This window comes from Lissotriton vulgaris, chromosome 7 (assembly GCF_964263255.1).
Source record: "Lissotriton vulgaris chromosome 7, aLisVul1.2, whole genome shotgun sequence".
Taxonomy (NCBI): Eukaryota; Metazoa; Chordata; class Amphibia; order Caudata; family Salamandridae; genus Lissotriton; species Lissotriton vulgaris.
In genome coordinates, this window is record NC_141695.1 from 171,133,829 (window position 1) to 171,158,120 (window position 24,292).

At 42.2% G+C, this 24,292-nt stretch overlaps 1 protein-coding gene across 1 annotated transcript; it reads left to right on the forward strand.

Moving 5' to 3' along the window:
- Positions 1-16,151: 16,151 nt before the first annotated feature.
- Positions 16,152-17,592, forward strand: LOC147701103 (chemerin-like receptor 1). Its single transcript, XM_086928574.1, has one exon. It carries the CDS (start codon positions 16,157-16,159, stop codon positions 17,231-17,233), a length of 1,077 nt encoding a protein of 358 aa, XP_086784700.1. The 5' UTR covers positions 16,152-16,156; the 3' UTR covers positions 17,234-17,592.
- Positions 17,593-24,292: the final 6,700 nt, after the last annotated feature.

The window sequence follows — 24,292 nt, forward strand, 5'->3', positions numbered from 1 at the left end:
AAAATATTTTCTATGCTAAGGGTTAGTCTACACAGTTTAACTATTACAAAACATACATTTCATTTGAATAATTACTATATATATTCCTACTTGATGATAATTTCAGTGAAAACACCACATTGTGGAACAAAGATGTTTATGGCAAAATGAAAAAGAATTACACATACCTTTGATTATGTCAGCGACCCTGTGGCTCCTCATCCAGATCTGACAGCAGGTAAGCAAAGCCTTGCAACATCCAATTCATTGTGATAGATCAATGGGTAAATGGAGGTGCCACCAGTTATCTACTTTCATATTTATGATCCATCCTGCTAAGGCTTGGAAATGTAATCGCAATGTCATTGTGATGGAAACCAAAGTGGTAATCTTGCTAGCGGAGTTATCGCTGTCATCACTCCATCGTCTGCTTTTCAGCAAATACTTATTGGATTGGATTGGATTTGGTTTTTGTATAGCGCGATAGCTACCCGCAGGTGTCCTAGCGCTTAATGAAATACAGGTGCGAGAGGCCGAGTTGAATTATCTGCTGAAGAGAAAGGTTTTAAGTTTTTTCGTATTTTGAAGATGACAGGGACTAAGGAGGCTTGATGGAGTTTTGCCTTCCATACCAGCAACATATAAATTGGGCAGTCAAATTGTCACACAGGCATCAGTTCTAGACCGTCTGGACACAGCTACCAACAGCCCCTTAGTTTGGACAATGAATTTTAATGCTTGGAGGACCGGTGAGATATTAGGATCCCAATAGTCTTTACTAAATTCCTAAAGCTCTGCTATACTCCCAGTCTAAATTTGCAGTAAAATCAATGCCAAGATATCTATTGGGCATTACTACCTCTACTATTGTGTCTATTAAACATAAGTACTTTTTCTCTTTCGATCTGATAAGTACTACCATTTTGGGTTTTCCCAAGTTATAATTAAGCTTTTCCACTCACGGTACATATAAAAAGTGTACAGTTTGTAAGTATAGTTGCGTCATATCAATAATTTTCAAGTCATCGGCATATAAAAGAAAGGGCACGTTCCCCTTTTTTGGAGAAAATGCATATACTCTTGATAGCACAAAAGTCAAATGATGTAGATAGAGAGCAATTAGCATTGCGGGTTAGCACACAGCCCTGGCATAAACCATTTAAATTGGGTTTTCTTTTTTATGACCTCATGCTTGATAGTCTAGTTTAATTCTTATGCATTTGCCCTTGTTCAATTCTTTAAAGATTATCAGTAACCTTTCAGAGAATAACAGCTCCTTAATGTTTTGAAAATGGATGAAACAACAAAAGAATTTCCATTTTACTATCTCAACTGCTGGACAATTGACCACAACTTGAAACATTGCTATTGTGTGGAATGGCCTCTTCTGAAAACCACCGTGTGAAGGAATATCCATAACTACAAGATATAAATCATCCATTAAATTATCAAACATTTGCCAAATTCAGCATGAGACATACTGTAAGCTGGCATCATTTTCAACCTGGTGTCTATCTTCCATTCCTGGGTGGAATTGTGCATTAAATGTACCCATAAGTATAACCAGACTATTTGATGAATGACACATTAAATTCCTCACATTTCTTTCCAACGAAGTATACACGTTCACCTCAATGATAGCAATTACTTCATACTCAGAGACCTTAGCTTCTACCTGGAAGACATCACCGGCCCCCAACTCAAGAGCACTCATGCAAGATATTGGAACTCTGGGCCTCCCTCTGTAAGTAAAGGGTCCTACCAACTTTGTGGACACTTCCAATATCCTATTATTACCAACTTCAGCTACATACGAGTTTATGAGTCTACACTAGTTTGCCGGACAGCATCCCCATCCTGGTCCACCCAACGCACAAACATCTCTGCCAGCCTACTGAAACTGGGACAGTATCACTTACAAGGACTGGAAAACCACTGTCAACACCCCTGGCCCAATCAAGGCAACAGCCTCCCAAAAGCCATCAGGGTTTTATCAATTGGATCACCTCCTGTGCCAACTCCTTGCCCCCCGTCAACATCCAAGAGTACAACAACATTCAGATGCCATGACAGTTGCTACACAAAGGAATTCAGACTTATGAAAGCCACTGCAACCTACTGGAGTGTAAGTGGAGAATTAGTCAGGACAAAGCAGACAGGAGCATGTTAAAATCCACACTAAGAGGATACCACCAAATGAATCTGATCACCAAATGCGCTGTCTGGTGGAGTGCATCGATGCCAGCACCAACAGAAGCAGTGAAATGTATGTTATTGTGAAAGATTTCACCTCAGCATTGGCTGCATTCAACTTGATCACACACTTCCAGGACCTATGCAACAATCTCTCTCAAATCTTCTGCAACAAAATCACCACCATTTGCAACAACTTCCGCTGACAACCAAACCCAACAGATCATGCAGAATGCCTCACAATATTATCCAAAGAAGCAATGCTAACCATCATCACCCCAGAGGACACTGCCACCACCATAAAGTCAATCTACTCAGGGACTCCGGTTGAACCATGCCCCCACCGTGCTTTTGAATGCCTCCAACTCTTTCACAACTTCCCAGATGCTTGGAAACATGTAACTGCCCCACTATTGCGGAAGGAAGCTTCTCTGGATCCGTCAACTCATGCAACTACAGACTGAACTCCCTTTTACCATTCACTGCCAAGGTCTTAGAGAAAATCATCAAAGACACCTCACAAATACCTTAACTACCACCAACTACTTCACACCACCCAGACTGATTTCAGACTCAACCACAGCATGGAAACTGCAATCATTGCTGCCATGAATTACATCTGCATGACAATGGATGGAGATGGCAGAGTGGTCCTCATCCTCCTGGACCTCTATGCAGCATTTGACACTGTTTCCCACCCCATCCTCATCCCATGCCTAAACAACTTGGGAATCCAGGAAAAAATATCTGATGGATTTGATCCTTCCTGACTGGAAGGACCCAGTGAGTAAGCCTGGCACAGTACACCTCAGATGTCTGCAACCTCATCTGCGGACCCTCTTCAATGTATTCCCTCTAACAAGCATCATCTGCTCTCATAATATTAACATCCTCTCCTACAACGATGACATGCAAATCATTCTCTCCCTCATGGAAAAATGTCCTTTACATTCCAAGATCAAGTTCAATACCTGCATGACTAAAATCACCCACTGGATGAAGACCAACACTACTAAGAACGAAACTGTGATCTTCGGAAAGAGCACATCACTGTTGAACTCCACCTAGTGGCCAACAGATTCTCTCCCACATGAAAACATTCCCAGTACTTGGAAAAAGAGCTATCTATGGCATCTGGGCGCCAAACATAATAAACCCGTGGAGGATTACAAGTTTCTGGGAGTCTACTAAGACAAAGAAGGATTGTTTACCCGTCAACATTAAGAGATCAAAAGGAAAGGGACAATCCTTGCCTTAACCATGAAAAGCTTATCAGCCAAACTACTGGGCCCTACGCTGAGCCCTCTCTTAGTGGTAGCACGGGCCAAAATCCTACCTACTATTACCTATGGCAGTGAAGCACTGCGCAGGAGAGATACCATTCTTCTGGACAAAACGCTTTTAAAAGCATACAGAATTATGTTCAGCCTCCCGAGCTATAGCTCCCTGGCGCAAATCTGACTGGAGTTCGGCCTGTGAAAGCAAACCTAGGCCAGCTACGGAGCATATATCAACTGATGGAATGAAATCAGAACATCAAATACTAACACATTAAACCACCTGTTGTGGCAAGAACTACAACAGAGGGAGAATTTGAGAACACAGGCTTATCGCCATTATGGGATACACACTGTCACCATTCAATTTTTTAAAAATGAGTGTGGAAGTCGCTGAAAAAACAGTCACTGGAGGAGGACAAATCTACATTTTCTGTCAGAGCGCATACTTGGATGACCTTGAATTCATACAAGAACCTAGCCCCGCAACAATAATTTAACCTGGGCTATCTGAAAGCACTTAAACTAAAATTCCTAAAGCTACGACTCGGAGTGATTCCATGCCCGCAGCATCTTTCACCATCGAAAAGAATGCAGACTTTCACAGTATGCAGCTTGTGCAAAAATGGCCAGGGGGACATCATCCACACCACTTGTTCTTGCACAGAGATGCTTCAAGAAAGGAAGCAACTACTAAAAATTCCCTTTAATCAAAGGGGGATTCGGAGAAGGAGGCAGGCAGTGTTGGCATGCTTTGACCCAGCATCACCGCAATTGAACACTAGACTAGTTAGATTTCTCGAAGCAGCCCGGCCAAAAATGCCAAACTGACACTAAAGCTTTTAGGCTTTGGAGTGTCTAGCCGATTAATTTTCGCAGGGCGAGCCCCAGTCGATACAAGTGACTGGGTTACTTACAAAGGTCGCTCCCGCATGTCTAAATTTTTATTTTTTGAAGCAATAGAAGCGTTTTACATTTCCAGTAGGATGATATTTTATTACTGTGGTTGAATATTTTATATATGGTTTTATTTTAGCATGTATTGCAATGGTTTTAAGTAACTCTGCAAAATAAAATAAACTTCCAAACTTCCAGTACTTGGATCTGGTTCAACGCCTGCATGACTAAAATCACCCCCTGGATGAAGACCAACACCACCACAAACAAACTTGTGATCTTTGTGAAGAGCGCATTACTGTGGGACTCCATCTAGTAGCCAACAGAACTAGGATGACGCCCCACCACCAATTCCGAGAACCTCAATATTATCATTAACAGCAAACTTGATATGATATCCAAGGTAAATGTCGTCACCACTGCTTGCTTCCAAACCCTGAAGATGCTGAGGAAGGTTTTTGAATGGCTCCCAAGCAGCATCGGCAAACCGACATTCATATCCTGGCCACAATCAAGCTTGACTTTGGGAACAACCTCTCTGCCGGGATTAACAAAGACAAACACTAGAAGCCTTCAAACCATTCAGAGCTCAGCAGCAAGAATCACTGTCTACCTCCCACACCACACTGACATGACACCACAGGTGAAGAAGCTTCACTGGTTCCCCATTCACAAACAAGCACAATTCATACTCCTCCACCACACTTTCAAGGCACTGCATAGCACTGGCCCAGCATACCTTAACAATTGCATCTGCTTCCACAACCTTCTAGACAACTCCGCTCATCCAGACTCTTTCTTGCACAAATACCATGCGTCCATAAAACCAGATCGATGGTTGAGCTTTTTCCTACATCACTCCGAAAACATGGAACAACCTGCCTCTACATATAAGAAGCTCCATCTCACTTCTTGAATTCCGCAAAAAGTTGAATACCTTGCTTTTCGAGTAGTCCCATTAATCACTAGGTGTGCTAGACTCACACCTGCTCAGCGCCGGTATTTCCTCCTGGGTGATAGTGCACTCTAAAATTCTTCATAACTTGTCATACAGTGTTTCTATTATTGAACCCGATTATTGCCCCATGTTTAGTTCACAGAGTTTCTTCCTTTTCTCATGTCAAAGGCCATTCTCATATTCACACCAATGGGCAATATTTCTCCATAAATGCTACATTGCGTGCAAGTGGGTGTGCCGAATGGATGTTGTTAAGATTTGTTGCTCAAAAAAGGAAAAATAATGTGAAAAGTATCATTTTAAGTAAGAAAACTCACATGCCGAAACTTAGTGAACTATCGGTAGTTATCAGAAAATCTTTGTAACTCTGCCTGCCGTTGGTACGTGATTTTCCTGACCAGGCACACAAATGCAAGTTACAGGAGACCAGTTAATACTATAATGTCCCCATGTTTCGCACATGCAATTCTGTGTGCACATTTGCATATGCTTACTTTTTCTAACATATTTTTGTTATTGCTATAATTATTACCTCCATAGTTTACAGACACCCCCAAGGCTACTGTTTCTCACATGTCTGTTGCAGCTTAACAGTTCTCCCCACTGGTCCCAGTATTATCAGCCTCGTGAAACTCAACTTGCCCATGTTTGGACATGTGCATCAGATACTCAACAATATGTCAGATGGAAATCATGAATGGCACATGCTGCAGCAGATAGCAGGAACCAATCGTTATATGTTTCTGATGATATCACTGCCCCAGAGGATGGGAGGGTCCAGAACACAAAGACAACAAGCAGATGACTTTAGAAGCCATTCGAGGAAAAGGGGAGGAAGAGGAACCTTAAGGAGTAAAGCAAACAAGGAACCAAAAGGAAGACAGGTCCAAGCTGATTCATTGATTCACAGGTACGGAGAGAGTGTGGAATAAGGGCTGTGGGATAGCAAGGCATAGCTTATGCTCAATTGGTGGTCCCATAGGAAAGACTGACATTGACAACCCAAACCAGCATAGCTGCTAAACCTCAGTTTGACTGACACTGCCTCTGTCCTACCAGCTTTCATGGAGCTCCATAGTGGAGAAGTGTGGCTCACTGGTTAGAGGAGGCAGACCTGAAAGCAGAGGTCAGCCTGGGACCAGGGTTCAATTCCCGGCTCAGTGGGGTCTTGAGTCCTAAAATGTCCATGGACTCGACAATTCTCGCTCCGGTGCCTACTCAATTCACGGTTTCACACTCTGTGACTCTGGGCAATAGCTTGCTTAATCTCCACAACGGCCCCTCACGGTGGGATGCCTGGCTTTCACCTTGCGGATACCGTGCTGGGGTTATCTCACAGGGGAATACCAGGACGGGTTCCCTAAGCAAGTGCTTAGAAACCGCTCGGTGATTTGCGCTATATAAATTCCTGTACATTTACATAGTTGCAACATATGGTTTATGCCTCTAGCTCCAGCATTCTGGAGTTCATATGAGTCTGCTGGCAGAGATGGGGAATTCCTATCTCCTGACACATGGACAGGACACACTGTATGGAGTCAAGAAAAACAAGTATTCATCTTTATGTTGTCCACTGGACATTTTGTCCTGATTTTGTACACCAAAGACCCTTTATTTGTCAGTTTATTGTACGGATGTGTGGAAATGGATTGTCTAAAGCAAAGGTAAGATTTGTATTCAAAAGTTTAAGTGGTTCGAACTTTCACCTAGGATTCATGAATGCGAAAAATGTACCATTAGGGTGAGCCCTTTAAGGAATTGCAATGAGTTGTAAGCTCAGCTTGTATTACTAATAGAATTTCCAGAATATAAACGTATACAGAAGTTATGTAAAATGTAACAATGTTGTGGTAAGGTTCCTTGATTGTGTGCAAATACACACAGAAACCCGAAAGCAGGCTGAATGTTTCCCTAGATTTCAAAATAAATTGTGCAGAAAAAAATTGCAACTGAGAAAAGAATATTTTGAAATACGATGTTGCAACTTTAAATACTATTTCTCTGTGGGGGTATTTGGTAAAACGTGTTTGATGCATGCTAATGTTAAAATAGATAAATAGTGGAGAATGTTGTTAACATAAAGAAAGAGAACATGCAGGTACATATTCTTATATTGGTGCGGAAAAAAGACTTTGAGGAATCACACGAGGTAACAGAAGTAAGTCTGGAAAACATACTCCTAGTAAACATTTGGGTTCCGGTCAATTTAAATTCTTATGGAGGATATATTGATAGCTGCCCTGAAACACAGCTCCGCCACTTTTTTCCATTGGCATTTCATTTTGTCACTCTAATAGTGTAGTTTTCTAAATGATGGTTGTATTTGTTTTAGTCTATCCATCTACTCTTTGTTCCTCATGTGGGGCATAGCCTGTTTACCATCTCTCTGTTTGATTCCTTTTATCCTTCTACAAGTTCCTGGGTTTTGAGAACTTTAGTTTCTATTTCCTAAAGTATTCAATGAGAGTGCATGTGATTCCCTCATTCTCCGTTTTCCCCACTTCTCCCAGCACAAATATTTTCATAACATTAAAAATGTCAATTTTCACTTTCTTTTCCATTTGCGGCACTTTCACTGCTGCAAATACAGTTTTGCCCTTTCATTAGCTCAACCCTGCACAGTTTTAAACCATTTCATCCATGGACTTTCCTTTACTTCTAAGTACACTTTCCATTTCTTACCATTAACATTGTCATAATTTAGAAAACTCAAACTATGTTTTTCTTACCTGAGAGTTCATGTGCTTTTTACCATTCAGATTATTACCTACTTCTCACCGCACATTTCTTTTATAATATAAAAAAAATTGTTTATTTCGTCCTTCAAGTCACTATTACGTACACTTTCAGATGTATACAACTTCCCCCTTTAAATCACTTTACAATATGCTTTAAGATCATGTTGTGTTCTGTTGTTGGGAGTGATGGGGAGTTACAAGTCTGTGCTGCCAAGAATGAGAGAATGATCCCAGTGTGTAAATGTAAAAAAATGTAGATTGATACTTGTATAGAGCACTACTCACCCGCAAGGGTCTCAAGGCGCTTGTACGAATACCGCTGTGGAACCCATCCTGGCTTTCCCTGTGAGGGTCCACTCCTGGGCACCCCCAAGGTGGAGGCCTGGCATCCTTAGCGTTGTGGGGGCCGTTGTGGAGATTAAGCAAGCTATTTGCCCAGAGTTGCAAAGTGGGACTCCATGATTGGAATAGGCACCGAGGCAAGAATTATCAGCTCAGTGGAATTTTTAGCCCAAGTCCCGCCGAGGCAGGGAATTGAACCCTGGTCCCAGGTTAGACCTCTGCAGCAGGGTCTGCCGCTCTAACCATTGAGCCATTGTGCAGTTCAGAGGTCTGAGGAACCTGTACAGAAGAGTGATAGTGGATCAGAGGGATCTAAATGGGTAGTAGTGCAGGGATCATTGCTCAAGAAACACTGGACGCACCTTGGAGAAAGGTTTGTTTGTCATGCACTGTGATTTGAAAAGAGGTCATTTGAAGATAGGAATACAGTGCAGATCACTGAGATGCCAGACACAAATTTGCATAACCAAAGTCTCAAGACTAGTTTGGCTGCGACATCCTGGACAAATCAAAGACTACGAAGTAAAAAATGATGAACTCCCTAATAGAGGCAGCTCACATAGTCTAGGATAAAGGAAAGCGTGAGTGGCCATTTTGCAAGCTGAAAGAGGCAGAAAAGTCAAGATTTTTCTGTGCATTTTGAGAATGAGAACACAGGATAATGCAAGTTGGTAAATCTGTTCAAACTGAACCCCCTAGTTTTTGATGGAAGTTGAAGTAGCGACAGCTCCGAGTTCAGTAGGCTACCAAGATGGCGACAAGATGGAGCGATTGCCACCAAAGAGGAGCACTTCCACTTTACCTTTCAAGCTTAAGGGAATTAGCATGCATCCACATGGACAATTCCACCATGCATGGCCGGCTCTAGCAATGGTGGTGCTTGGTGTGATAGTCTTTGATGGTGCCATACAACGACCACCTTCAAGGAGGAGTTACGTAGCAAATTAACGAAGGGGCTTATTTACCAGCCCCTTGTGCCACTTTTACGGCATTTTTAACTTGGCAAAAAAGACGCAAAACTGGCGCAATCGGCTTGTATATCTGCCCCAAAATGTTTATTGTGCACGAGAACTGCGCTTTACTGCGTGGAAAAGAGAGAGAACAACAACTTATCAACTTATATGGTTCTGTTACTCTCTCCTCTAGTGCTGGTATACAGTTGTTTGCCATGCGCCAATGAACACATCTTTACATCATTAATGCAAGTGTGTTAACATGACTGACTGACTGAAGTATTTATTAAGCGCACTTATGTCGTGGCGTCTTGGCGCTGCAAAGAGGGTAAGGCTGCTGCAGGATGATTATGGCGTAGTGAACAGCCATGTCTGTAATGCTTTTCTGAAACATTTGATTGTAGGCAAAGCTTAGTGGGCATGGTATTCCAAAGCTTAGCTGCCTGATGAGAGAAAGACTTGCCTCCCAGCAAGCTCTCCTAATTCTCGCGATGGTAATTAGGCCCAAGTCAGCAGATCCTAATGTTCGGCTAGGGACATAACGCGGAAAGAGAGCTTTCAGGTCCTCATCTCCTACTCAAACTACTTGGACTAGGCTTTGAACTGTACTCTCTTCTGGACTGGAAGCCAATGGAGTTGGCGTATGGCCTTAGATGTAGGATGGCACTTTGGGAGGTTCAGCAGTACACTTGCCGCAGCATTTTGCAATGACATTCAGGTCAAGCATAAGTTTTATTATTAAAGGGGACCCTTCCAGAACAAAATTCTTTGGTGCTTTGACAAAGTTTAACACGTTACCATTTTGTATGTGTGCTGTATGGTGTAGGACAAATGCTGCATTGGAAACGTGTGAATAAAGTAAATCCTTTCTCCAATGTTATGCCTGCTTCTAGGATGCATACGTTTTTGACATAGTGCTACTTTGGGTTACTTTTGGGCTACAGACCAACGCAATACAGGTTTGAGCTGAAAAGTACGCTTCAAAACATCACCTTGCATGGGTTTTCATCAAGCCATATGTAAAGTGTTCTTAAATGCATCCAATAAACATAACATAACGGATAGAGAATCATATTAATAAAATAATATAGCTAAAAAACAAGGACAATTTATAACAATCTAAAAATAAAAAAAATTGAGGGGAAAAACAATAAGGTTCTAATCCTATGCCTTTCAATTTGTATATAGCATTTTGGTGTCAATTCATAGCTCAATGTGCTATATTAGAAGGATTGTTACTTATAAACTCTAAGTAACAAAAGGACGTATGTGACAATAGCAATCAGTGGAGGCAGACATTCAGAAATAACAGTGGGTTAAATGGAAGTGGTGCGGAAGGGGAAGCAGGAAGCACGTGGGGTGGGGAGTGCGCTGCAAGTAGTTAATTCTAAAAAAATTATATATAATAAAATAAACCACTTACCTGCTGCTGTCAACACCTCGACCTCCTTTGCTGCTGTTACCGTCCCATGAGCCCATAAGAAAGTATCACAACTTCCATCCAGTCCTAGTGCTGCTCTCATGCATGAAAGCAGCACAGGGATTGGCCTGAGCAGGCTGAAAAGACACTCAACTCAGGACAGGGAGTCTGCGCAGTTTCTCCAGCCCTGCTGTGTAATGCAGCCATGCTGCAGAAACCTAAGTGCGCATGAGGGTTTGGCCAGCTGGAGACTACTGGCCAAACACATAAGCGCACTTTGAAGTGCATATAGCACTCCACCTCCCCCCTCTCATGCCCCAGCCCCGCACTCCTGCCTGCACATGGTGGTTCAGATTCAGAAGCTAAAAAATATGACAAAAGAAAGATATTGTTTCATTTTTTAGTTGCTGGCTCTGAGCAAGTGGGGCTACATTCCTCAGCCTTTGTGGAGGATCTGCTGCTAAATAAAATACTAATATGTGATTTGCATGTCACAAGTTGCGTTTTGCAGCAGGGACATTAACCCTATATGCTAATAAATAATGAGATAAGAGTGTGAGTACACAGATGGTAGATCCCACACTCAAGTGCATTAACCACAAGAGTTATAATGCTGTGGGAATGTTCCCGGGAAACATGGCACTTACACAAAGAGCTCTACAGGCTATTCTTATCCAGGATCATCCTGTCAGACTGAGGGTGCCCTCCGTTCTTTGGCAGGTGTTTTCGACAGCACCAGTCGCAGATCCCTAAACCTGGCACTGCCATGGTCCAAGCGATAAAGCAAAACTGAGGGGCATGTTTTTGAAAAACGGTGCACCCCTGTGTTTTCCCTTGAACTGGCGTAGAATAAGCTGCCTTATGAGGAGAAATAAAAGTGTTTCTCCTTGTTACACCACTCTATCGCTTTCAATAGCGTTCAGAGTCAGAAATACTTTATTCGGTTTTTCAGAGTAAAAACCATAAAAGCCACAGTACCACAGTTAGTATATTACACATTTAAAACATAATCACTAATTATAAACACAGTCCATTATATAAAAACATTTCATTTAAAAAGTAACAAATATACAAAAATGTATGAGACCGCTAGTTCTCCCTTAAATTCCTTATTTTAAGAGCTGATTTGAAAAAAAAATCAAAAATAGGGTGCTTTCCGGCTTCAACATTTGCAAATAACAGAGGGCTGGGCGAACCTGGGTAAAATTCAGTTTTTTTAGAAGGGGCTTTAAAAATAACCTCCGGGGTGCATCATAAAGAGGAAAGATAAATAGAAAGTGAACCAAGTCCTGCGGAGACATATTGTCGCAGCTGTAGGACGCTAACACTTGTCCTCTGAGGGAGCCCCTCGGAACAGCTAATAAAAAGTGAAAATGGTCCAACCGGAACCTTGTTAATAAAAATCGCTCATATCCTGATATAGACCATGTTAGATAAGGTTCAAGGAAAGGTGTGGTTTTAAGCATCACAAAACTGCGAGCGCTGGGATTTACCATTTCCACCCCCTCTCGATTCCGTTTTTTCATTAATGTAAATGATTTTTTCACCAAGTCCACATCTGCATTAACAATCGAGTCTGGGTTTAAAAAAAAGGTCCGGACGCCCTATTGCAAAAAAACAGCCTTTTAGGTATTTCAGCCAACGGATTTTAAGCATGTGGTCCAAAGACAGTACTTCTTTTAAAAGCTGGTGATTTAGGACCAAGTGTTTGTTTAACCAGCATTTTAACCAAAATACTAAGGGCTGTAGTGCTATAATGTCTCCAATGAAAGGTGTACCAGTTTCCTCATGAGCTATAAAATTAGATGTTCCTTTTGGTACCCCCAGGAGCTGTTTTAAAAAATTATTTTTAGCCACCCCTATACCCTCGGCTGCCACATACCCCCAGAGTTCGCTGCCGTAACTTCCTACTACAACGCTTTTAGCCTTGTAAATCTTTAGTAATGCAGCAATGGGGCGTTTTCCCATTTTTTTGCAAAGTTAAATATGGCAGCATTTGTCCGGGTTACCGCCCCTCTTTTCCTTTGCAGCAATGGTCCCCAATTTAGTTGGTTGTAAACAAGACTCCCAAATAAGAGAATGTTGTGGTCAGGGGAACCTTCTCTGTGTTTACCACAAAGGAATATTGTTTCTTGGAACGCTGCCCCAGCTGCATGATAAACGATTTAGCATTATTGATGGCTAGATCACGGGCAGCAATGGAACTACAAAAGGCATTCAATAAGGACTGCAAACCTCTTTCAGTTCTAGCCAAGAGGACTGCGTCGTCCGCATATAGCAGGACGGGCAATACCCTGCTCCCAACATAGGGGAAGTCCACTCCAGTGTTCACCAGGCAATCATCCAGGTTGTTAATATAAAGGCTGAAAAGAAATGGGGGCAAAATGCAGCCCTGCCTTACACCCCTGTGGATGCAAAAATCCCTGGATACCTTAAGGTCCTGCGAGAATCTTACATTGGCCTTTGTATCCCTGTGCAGGTCCCTCAGGAAATAAACCAAAGAGGCTTCCACCCCTATGGCGCCCAAGGAGTCCCACAGTTTCCCCCAGTTGACACAGTCAAACGAGGAGGAAAGGTCCATGAACGCCATGTGGATGGTGCCCCGTCGGGCTATGGTGTATTTCCCGAAGACCACATACAGATTGAGGCATTGCGCCATTGTCAAATGACCTGGCCGAAAACCATATTGAATTTTGGAAATAACCTTGTTATTATCAGCCCACCAGGTTAGTCTATTCAATATTACACCCCCACAACTTTAACTACAGAGTCAATGAGTGAGCTCGGTCTATAACAGGTAGTGCTATTCCGGTCTCCCTTCTTGAACACTGGCACAATTGTGGATGTACCCCATGACCCTGGGCACCCGGACTCTGCCGCTGCATTAAGCACGGCTGTGAGAACTGGCACCCATAAGGACACTTTGACTTAAAAAGATCAGGGGGTATACCGTCTGGTCCCGGTGCTTTATTGCTAGTCAACCCTAAAATCCCTCTCTCCACCTCATTCACAGTGAATACAGGTAAATGTACATCTTGCCCACCGCTATGCCGTTGTGTGTGGGGGATATTGCTTTTGAAAATGGAACTAAAGTGGGTCACCCAATCGTCCTCAGTGATATTGGTACTGACTTCGTTCTCCCTTTCACTGTCAAACAAGGGTCCGTTAATAATGCCCCAAAATCTCTCGCTGCCCGATTCACAGAATGAACTTAAGACTCAATCCTAAACTTGCTACTGTTTTGGTATTCACAGATTGCACTTACTACTTTTGTTATTCACAGAATGAACTTACTACTTTTGGCATTCACAGAATGCACTTACTACTTTTGGTATTCACAGAATGAACTTACTCATTTCGGTATTCAGAGAAGTTAGAACTACTAACTTTAGGACTCCTAAATGCCTTCTGTGAATACTGAAAGTCCTAAAATTAGCATTTTTCTCATTTTAGTAGTGGTAAAGTTAGGACTCCTAACTTTAGGACTCCTAAATGCCTTCTGTGAATACCGAAAGTCCTAAAATTATGATTTTTCTCAATTTAGTAGTAGTAAAGTTAGGACAACTAACTTTACTACTACTAAATTGAGAAAAATCCAAATTCGATATTCGATCAGTCTCTATCCAATAATTCACTATCTGGACCCAAACGTTGACAATTGCCCTCTAATCCTTCAATTATGCCATTATTAATATCATGTGGGCGCTCCCCGAGGTTTTGAAAGGAGCCGACAGGTGATCTGGAGAGACGCCTATTCACCATTTCGATCTCCTTATCTATAACCGAGGCTGCCCTTGTGAGGAAATCATCCATGGTTATAACTGTTGATTTTGCGGAAGCTAATGCCCCTAACGGTGCTGTCTGTTGCTTCCTTCTAACCATGATTACCAGACTGTAGAGGACCCCAAATAGCGAGCTTACAACCTAATAAAAACAACTAATCAAGTTATAGCAGCCCTAAATACCTTGTGTGCAAAAGTGCGATTACATAAAGTGCTTAATGCATTGTCATTGGCGCCATCAGAAAGTTCAATGGTCAAAGTTACAAAGTCCAAGGTTAGCTGCCTTTAGTCCCTCAGTCTCAGACTCTCGGAACCAAGGATATACTAACAGAAAATGCTTGGTGCAGTAACATATAAAACTCAGAGGTATTCCATAAAAGTAACAATACCTTGCTCCTTAGTGAAGTAATTGTCTCTGGGCTGTGGGAGTTTAGGGGGATGGCCCAGCCCGGCCTCTTCCGGCCTTTGACGAGCGTGGACGGGCCCGCCCTTGGCCCAGGCTTCGCCCGAGCAGTGCCAGGGCATGCCCGCGTGCGTCCCGCGCCATGGGAGTCAAAGCGACCCTTTATGCGCCTCCTGGCGCGCTGACTGTGGGCGCAGCACGTGTGGCGCAGGGGACGCTGGGAGTTGTAGTTTAACTCCCCTCCGGTGTCTCCCTGCTCAAGGATGGCCCCCAATGACTCCTGGCGGTGGCGTCAAGACCACAAACTGCTCCGGAATGCCCCCAAAGGTGAGACCGCTGTGACTCCTGACGGTGGCGGCAAAAAACAGGTGAGCGTTCATTTTTGTTGCTGCCTTCAGAATTACACATCCTTGGAAATCTGGGATAGTAATGGGTGCTGTGATGGAACGCTCACATCAACACCTATTGTATGCCTCTTACATGCAGATACCTGCGTCAAAGGGTACGATATTTACAAGGCGGCGTTAAGCCTGGCAAAGTATAGATATGGAGCAGGGCATTGCACCACCTGACCGTTGAAAAAAAGTGACGCTCCGATGGCACAATGCCCTTGTAAATATGCTTCTGAGAGTCTTGAGAGTTTCTAGAAATGGAGTCCACAATTTAGGTGACATCTGCATATGATAAAATTCCAAACCAGATGGTCTGATCGGCACAGAGAGAGAATCAATACATATATTAACAGTGAAGGAACCAAAGACCATTGTCGGGTTGAAAAGAAAGAAGATAAGCCAATTTAACGTTTTACTGCAGACTTGTGTAGGAGACAAAATCCAAGGCCGCAGAGAGATCCAGGGGGTTTATTTAATTGGTTGCTTTGATTTGAAAAAAACTTCAAATACATATTCTGAAGACCAATATACAGGAAGAACTGCAACTTTTAAAATTCCAGTACACAAAAAATGTTTGCTCTGATGTTGACGCTGCATTTTTAAGTTGTTTTGTGCTGTTGCTTTGTGTCCCTGAATACATGTTTAACTATCAATATCAAAATTGTGGCATGATTCATGTTCGTATCCTATTTTCTTTAATATTCACATTTAATCGTTTGAAATTTGCTGAAAGTTATATTTGTTTCTGTTTGCTCTGGAGCAGACAATTGATAAAAAAATATTAAAATATTTTTTCTTTTCAGGGAAAGATTATTAAATAGCATGGAGAACCTCACTGACAGTCTGAATATACATCTGTTAAACTCAACAACTATAGAGACAACTCCACTTGACGCCGAATACAATATTTATTACAACATAAGAATGTTCTCCATGGTGTCTCATATAATCACTTTCCTTCTGGGAATATCAGGCAATGGGATTGTGATAGGTATCTGTACGTTCAAGATGACCAAGACCGTGAATGTCATCTGGTTCCTTAATTTGGCCATTGCAGACTTCATCTTTAATGTTTTCCTCCCCCTTCGTATTTCATCAGAGGCAATGGATGGATATTGGCCCTTTGGCAGATTTTTGTGCAAGATCAGTTACATGGTTTTATATCTAAACATGATGGCGAGCATCTCCTTCCTCGTGGTGATCAGCATCGACCGATGCGTTTCGGTGCTGTATCCATTCTGGTCCCGAAGACATAGAAAACCCAACTTAGCATGCAAGGTTGCTTTTGTCACATGGTTGCTCTCAGTCATTGTCAGTTCTCCATATCCAGCATTTTATGACACCGTAGCCGATTGGGGGGACAATGATACATTTTGCTTTAGAAATTATGCTGTTCCTTATGAAGATTTTTCTGAACAAGCCTTTAAAATCATGGCGATGCGCCACAAAGTCATGATCATAACTCGATTTTTAACCATGTTTGTAGTCCCATTCATCATCATCATTATCTGCTATGGAGCGATTGCTGTGAAGATCCGGCAACGACCTTACCACAGAACCTCCAGCCGGCCCTTCAGGATAATCATCACTATCTTGGTCCTGTTCTTCATCTGTTGGTTTCCATTCCATTTCTTACCCTTGCTTGATGCATCAGAATATATACTTTGGCCTTACATTTTTTATATGACTGCTGAACCTCTTGCAAACTGTCTGGCCTACTTTAACAGCTGCCTCAATCCTATCCTGTACTTCTGCATGGGCAGAGACTTCAAGGATATGTTCAGATGGACTATTTTATCAGTGTTTGAAAGAGCCTTCAATGAGGAACAATCTCTGGTCACGTTGGACAGCAGGAGCCCACCTAAATCATCAAGTGAGGTGGAATCTTGTATGCTCTAAAACATTCTTGAGCTTGTGCAAAGAAAGTGATCCCTATACATGAATGTGTCATTCTCCAGTGTGGCTTTCCACAAATATGGTTTCATTGAAGCGAATTATTCTTGTTCTAAAATCATCATATGTACTGTTACAAAAAATGGCAGTGAAGGATTTTATAAGTGTGTATATTGTCAATGTTGTAGATTTACATTTTATAATGCTACATCCATTTTCACAAACACATATGTCTTTCGAAGTATTTTATATAGATATCCGTATTCGAATTGCCAAAAAGAAGTTGAAAACAATACTTTTAATAAGAACGGCTCATCAAAGTTTTTTTTTTTTATATAACTTTGACATGTTTCTAGTCAATTATTATCTTATACGTTTGTACTAGGGTTGTACAATATCTACCATTATTGGTATTTCACGGGGACGAGATTGAGTGCTACAACAGTATAATAAAGACGTAATGTAAACAAGCAACAATATTCCAATATTAAGATGATTTAACCTAATTCCTTATAAAGATTTTTTACTTCAGTATTTTCTTTCTTGTGCCACAGGATTAGAGGGCTAGCCCCTACAAGATATAGCAACAGGTTTGCAATGCCAAGTCCTCTAGTTTCAAATGATCAAATACGAGAAGGCAACAAGGAAAGAAACAACCCTGGACCCACCCCCAATGTCCTGGTAATTACTTACAATCCTATTACTGCCGAAACCTTCTGGCTCAAAGACTTTTCAGCTCATTAATAGCCCAAGACAACATTACTGTCCAACTCCTATCTACTTGATCACTGGTCTTCAACAACTACCTGAAACTAAATACACCCACAATCGTCCCAGCTGCACCCTGGAAGTCTAAATAAAGTGATGAAATGTGTTCACAAAATCTGTTTAAACACTAATGTCAGTCAGGCAACTTCTCAAGGTAATTAGGGCATCACCCACCTCCCAAATATATTGAGTAATAGTGTAATGATTAGCAACATTTGTGTTTCATGGATTAAAAACAATATGTGTCACTGGTAGCAAGCAACATATGACGAAATGGTCCATATGCAAGGCATCAGGGAGTACCCCCATTCATTTTTTATTTTTTTTAAACTCCTATCACTATGATACCTTGATCATGCTTTTGACTGAATGTAATACCTGATTTTAAGAAGCGCATTAGACTACTATATTCAACCTGTTCAGGCATTATACATTTGCAGAACCAGATTCAACATGGTTGCACAGTGTGTGACCTGCAAGTGGTCATCTGACTGTGACCTTCACACTTCACGATGAACACATTCTATGATTAGTTTAGCGCCTGTGACAGTATTGACTGGATCCTGCTCATTTCTTCTGTCTAAAAGCAGAGAAAATGTTGCCAACCTTGTCTCTTTCTAAAACAAAGGAGCAATGTTTGAATCTTCATACTTTGCTTATACTATTGCTATCAGACAAGTCCTGAATATTGAACTAGATCATGCCTCTTTTGGTGGTTACTTATTTTAAAAGTTCAGAGTAAATTTTTAGAATACGCTCTTGGCTCCTGAGATTGGGTGATTCCCTGTCTAGAACAAAGAGGGAATAGGGGGATGTTTGTGCAGTGCCTGTTTGCCTTTACAAGCATTGATTTGCAACATGATTCCTAGTAGGAAAGCAGGACCCTACTACACACTTGTATCCATTCCAACGTTTCACAAATGTTTAGATTATTGCATGAGTGTCAGACCTGAAAGTGATCACTGTACCACCTGGTCAGCCATGGATGTGTTTCTCCTGCTTTTAATGATTGGAGATATGTGGTAAAACAAATGGGCTGTCGCAGTTATAGATCAGAGTCCACTTACTTCAGTACTTGCTTCAAACTGAGAGGCAGGCAAGGACATTTTCAAAGACATTTTTGTTAAGGGCAATGGGAAAAAATGTTGTAAGAATGTTGCTAGACCCTCACTTTTAGCAAAAGCATAGGGACACAAGGCCCAAAGGGCATTCTGGCTAAATTATTTGATATGAATATATTGGTCCATTTATTTTTCACATCGACATTGTTTTCGGCCTGCTTTGAACCTGCACTAATCTCCAGACTCTTAGAGGGTCCTATACCATATCTTTTGTTTTAGACATAGGTGCTTAGAAATATGCCCACATGTTATTAAATGAGATGGCATCATGGTTGAAGTACCATGATGTTATTGCCTTCTTTAAAATGTGTTATCATTTCATCCACCCCATCGAAGGGGAGCTCTTTGCATGATTAATAATGTATAAAACAGCTTTTAATAGTTTGGACCACGTGTTTTCATGGCATTCATTGGTGATTGGGGAAGTCCACATGCCACTGCTAGATGCCCTTCAGTCAATTTACCAGTGGCAACAGGACTAGAGTTAAGATTGGCTATGTACACCACCGTGGTTCACTGTGAACCTTTCTGATGTAGGTGCAGCCTTTAAGAAAGCTAAATGCCCCTGTCTCCTACAGGGAAGTACATGAACACTAGTATGCAGATGGTATCTTGATTTTAGAATGGACCTGCCTTATCTTACATAGAGCTTTATAAGAAACAAAAACCTTTAGGGCTGATATACTAATGCATTTTACCTTGACAAACCCTGCTCTTCGCTAAATAAAATCGTTTGCAACCTAAAAATATAATTTTTCAATTTGAAAACCCCTTTTGTGATTCAGAAAAGCCTTTCTAAGTCACAAAAAGGGGTTTGCTATTCATTCCAAATCGCAGTTAGGAGGGGGCATAAAATGGGTGGCCACTACTAATTGTGAATTGAAATCAATTCTGTTGCAATTGTAAGCTGTTAAATTGTTACTGATTGAAGTGATAACAGATTTGCGAAGGGGAAGTTATCTCAGCTGTACAGCTTACCCTTTGGAAATGATGGGGTCATTAGGATCGCGGACGGACTTGAGTCCGTCCGCGACCCCAGAGCATGAGGGAATGTCCGCATGGGCTGCGGCGTTCCCTCTGTGCAGATTAGGATGTGACCGCCAGGGTGGCGGTCACATCCTCTATTTTTAACATTGCTGCGGGTGGACCTTCAAGCTGCACCCGCAGCAATGTTAAAAATGCATGCACAGCATTTGCGTGCACAAAGCGGCAGGCACCGCGCGGTGCCTGCTGCATTGTGCACGCAAATGCAGGGGGGTACCATAGGTACCCCCCATGTGCACCCCCCACGCCCCAATACACCTAGGGGGCCCGCAACGGGCCCCTGCAGTGCAGTTACACATGCTTTTCCACGGTGGAAAAGCCGCCGCGGAAAAGCATGTTCCCATGCACATCCTAATCTGGCTGACGGTGTCTAAGAGACACCTTCACCATTTTAGTGCTTTTCCGCCGCGGTTGTAAGCCAGCCGCGGCGGAAAAGCTGCGGACCTAAACCATGACCCACCAGCCATCCTAATGTGGCGGTGGGTCCTGGCGGGTCCGCAGAGGATTTTCCGCATCCTCCGGGCCGGCGGTGGCTTCCGCCGGCCCGGAGGATGCGGAAAATCCTCCATCCTAATGACCCCCTATTTGGTGCCCTCAGTAGGAGTAGCAAGAAATGAAGCAGACCACTAATTGCCCTGCCACATGTCTTCCCAAAGTGGAAAGTGTTGCCGAAATTCTAATGAGAAACAGAAATATGCCCTATGGGCCCAGATCCAGGCTAGCGCATAATGTCTCACTTGCCCGCCTAACCTTCCCAGAGAAACAAATAAGTTGGCACCCCAGGACACAACCCTATAGACCCTCTTAGTGATCACAGCAGCAGGCCATCACTTTTTTGTTGTTCTCTCACTCATCTATGTCTACAATAAACAGAAGAGACACAAAGAAAGGTTACAATATTTATTGAAACCATCGTGCTGTAATATGTAATAACTGTGCTGCAATTAGAAGACATATACAAGTAAAATATTTCATTATCATAATCAACAGCCTGCACACAATGATAATCCATGTCATATTGAATGACAGATCTGCCTAAGCATGCACTCACTATAAAGATACAGTTTTATATTATAGATTTCTGGGATTGGGGGGAACCCATACCTGGTACACATAAGTGGCTGTTACATCTCAGGTAGTGGGCTTCTCCCTCTCTTCTCTGGACCTTTGTTCTGTGGGAATATGTCCTCTCTGTTTTCAAAACGGTAAGTCCTAGCTTATAATAAATCATTTCATGTTCAAAACAGCAGCTGGAAGTCTCTATTATGTCTAGGTGTTAGTGGCCGACCACAAAGAAAAAACAGCACAGTGTTTTTCGACCTTGTGTGAGTTGTTCCGTCTCAAGCCCAGCAGAAGAGCTGAATAATAAAGCAATGTAGTCTACTTGGAAAATAACTGTGTAGCAAAACACAAGTGGTTCTTTTTTGTAACGAATGCAAAGTAAAAGCAACTTACTACATGCAGCCAGGCTTACATAAGGGAAAAAACACAGTTGGCCTATAGGAAGTACACGACAAAGCAGCCTACATTCCTTCAATAGGGTCTGCTTTAAAAAAGTCTCCCCTTTGGCAATGCAAACACAGGAATTCTTCACCTCACACCTCTTCATTCCTATGTTTGTATGGTATTCCACCTTGATGTTGATTGCAGAATATCATGCTACCACTGTATAAGAGCCAAAATATCAACAAAGTTTATTTTACTAAACACCACATATATGTTCAATGAGCATTACTTCAAGTTAAGTATATGTGGAGCTAAGAATGGTAAATCTATACATATATATCAGCCCTACCTACTTTATATTTTGGCCCTCAATATTTTGATAACAGTATTGTGGTTGGAGGATATTTCTGTAGTCGAAATTTCAACATACAACAATTTGTAGCACTCACCAGGGCTCACCAATAGCGGCATGCCTAATTGACATTCATTGCAAGGGTCATTTTACCGGTGGCTTTGATTTGAGATTTCACATAGATTGCATTACAAAATTACAAAGATGTCATAAACAGAAGGTGGTCACATAACACCCAGTATTTGTGACCTTTCAGTTAGTAGGTCAGGCCCCCACACTCCAAATAGAGTAGACATGAAAGAAAATAAGTATTACATTCCAATCATTGAAAAAATTCACTCAGGAGAGGACACAGGCTGTTCTGCCTCACTTAGGAGGTCATTAAGATGCAGGACGGACTGGTATTCAGCAGCACCCACCGCAATGTTAAAATACCAGGTTGTGCATTTCATTGCACTACGTGACAGGCAACACACAGTGCCTGCGACGTAGTGCTGTGAAATGTAGGGGTGCACCCTCACCACCCCCAACACAAGGAGGGCCAGCAAAAGGCCCGTAACAAATCCCCACTAGCCTTTCCAGGGCTGCATCGCCGCCATGGAAAGGCCGGCTGTAGCCAGCATCCTAATTTGTTGGACGGTGCCTGCTAGGGACCAACACCATTTTACGCTATTTAGACCGTCCGCATGATTGCTTTTGGCAGTCCCGTTGCGGACGGTCTGTGCGGCAGGGGAATATCGCAGTCCAATTGCAGAAGGACAGCTATCGCCTGGCTGGTGGTGATGGGCCTTCTGCAATCATAATCTTCCCCTTAGTTCTGTAATCTGCATTCACTTGGATGCTACAAGACTGAAAGGGAACATGGCAAACCACATAGGAGACATGGTTTCCACCTTTACTCAGTTGACATTTGGATGTGGGTTCTTTCACGTTTGTTTTTCTATTTTATGTTTGTCAAAGGTGCGAATGTAACCTCTGCTTTTGTACGCTGAGACTGGTACATGTTAGGTGAAATATTATACATTGTATAAACACTGTACTTATTTAAATGTTACTCTTGCCACTGTATTGCATTTTATATCAGTGTTATATGCTATTGAAAACTCCTGCTGTTAATGGAGTTCCATATGACTAACATAATGATAATGAAGATATATTCAAATTAAAGAAGGATTTGAAGGGAACCCCCTTCCTTAATATGTGCAGTTCCCACCTGGAATCAATATTGATCATTCCATCTCCTGGACCACTTTCACAGGGTATGAAGACTTAACAAGGCCAATCTTTGTTGTGGGATCATTTGGTGGGAGAGTGGAGGATGCTGGGTCTGACGCAGAGCATTGCTTACAGACATGTGGTTTGCTTGCCATTGTCTGCCAGTCGATCACAGTTGAATTTGAGCTAATGAGACAGGATGTAGTGCTTTGGTGCCCAATTGAATAAAATGCTTTATGACATGAAGGCCTGGGAGGATGGACCACGGTAGGCTCTGAAAGAAATGATGCTGCCCTAGGGGGAAGGAGGGCGAGCCGCTAAACCCTGGGCCCTCCCCTGGGAGTATTTAGGAGATATCCTAACTAGAATAAATCCATGAATGTTTGTTTGATGAAGGAGGTAGTGTACAACTAAAACGTATGTCTCGATGCGCATTGTATAATAAATGGTCAGCAAAACCTGTGCTCACATATATATCAAATTGCTTGGGCTCAAGAATATTTATCTGCCTCCCTTAAGTGAATTATTAAATATAAAATAATTAGATTGCACCTTTTGTATTTTCCTTTTAGAAATGGGGAGGGATCGTAAATATTCTCGAGGTGTTGCTGGTTGCGTCAGTATACGTGAGAGCCTGGATGGATGCAGCATTCCTACAGCACACACCCAGCCAAAGGACAGCAGAGTGTGGTGTCACTGTGTGTCTGTGACAGACGGGTTTGCTTCTGCCCACGAGTAAGGTCTAATTTTGCAGATATCCAGCAGCATATTTACAAGGGCTGTATCTCCACGTTTTTGGCTTACAAAGCAAAAGAAAGCAGACATAAAACCAGCGCCCAGACATAAAACCAGCGCCCTGTTTCCAAGAGGGTGCTAACATGCATAATCGCATGTTAGCACCCTTTTTCCCAGCTCCTCACTTTGCATCTCCAATGAGATGCAAAGTGGGCGTTACTGGGCTAGGTAGATGGACTACCTTGCAAATATCGCTGATGTTTACATCTCGATATTTATAAGGCAGCCCACATGATTTTAGCACACATTAGATTTTAGCAAAAACTGACGTTTTCGCCAAAACCTAACGTCTGCTAAAATCCTGACTCAGCCATCCCTAACATA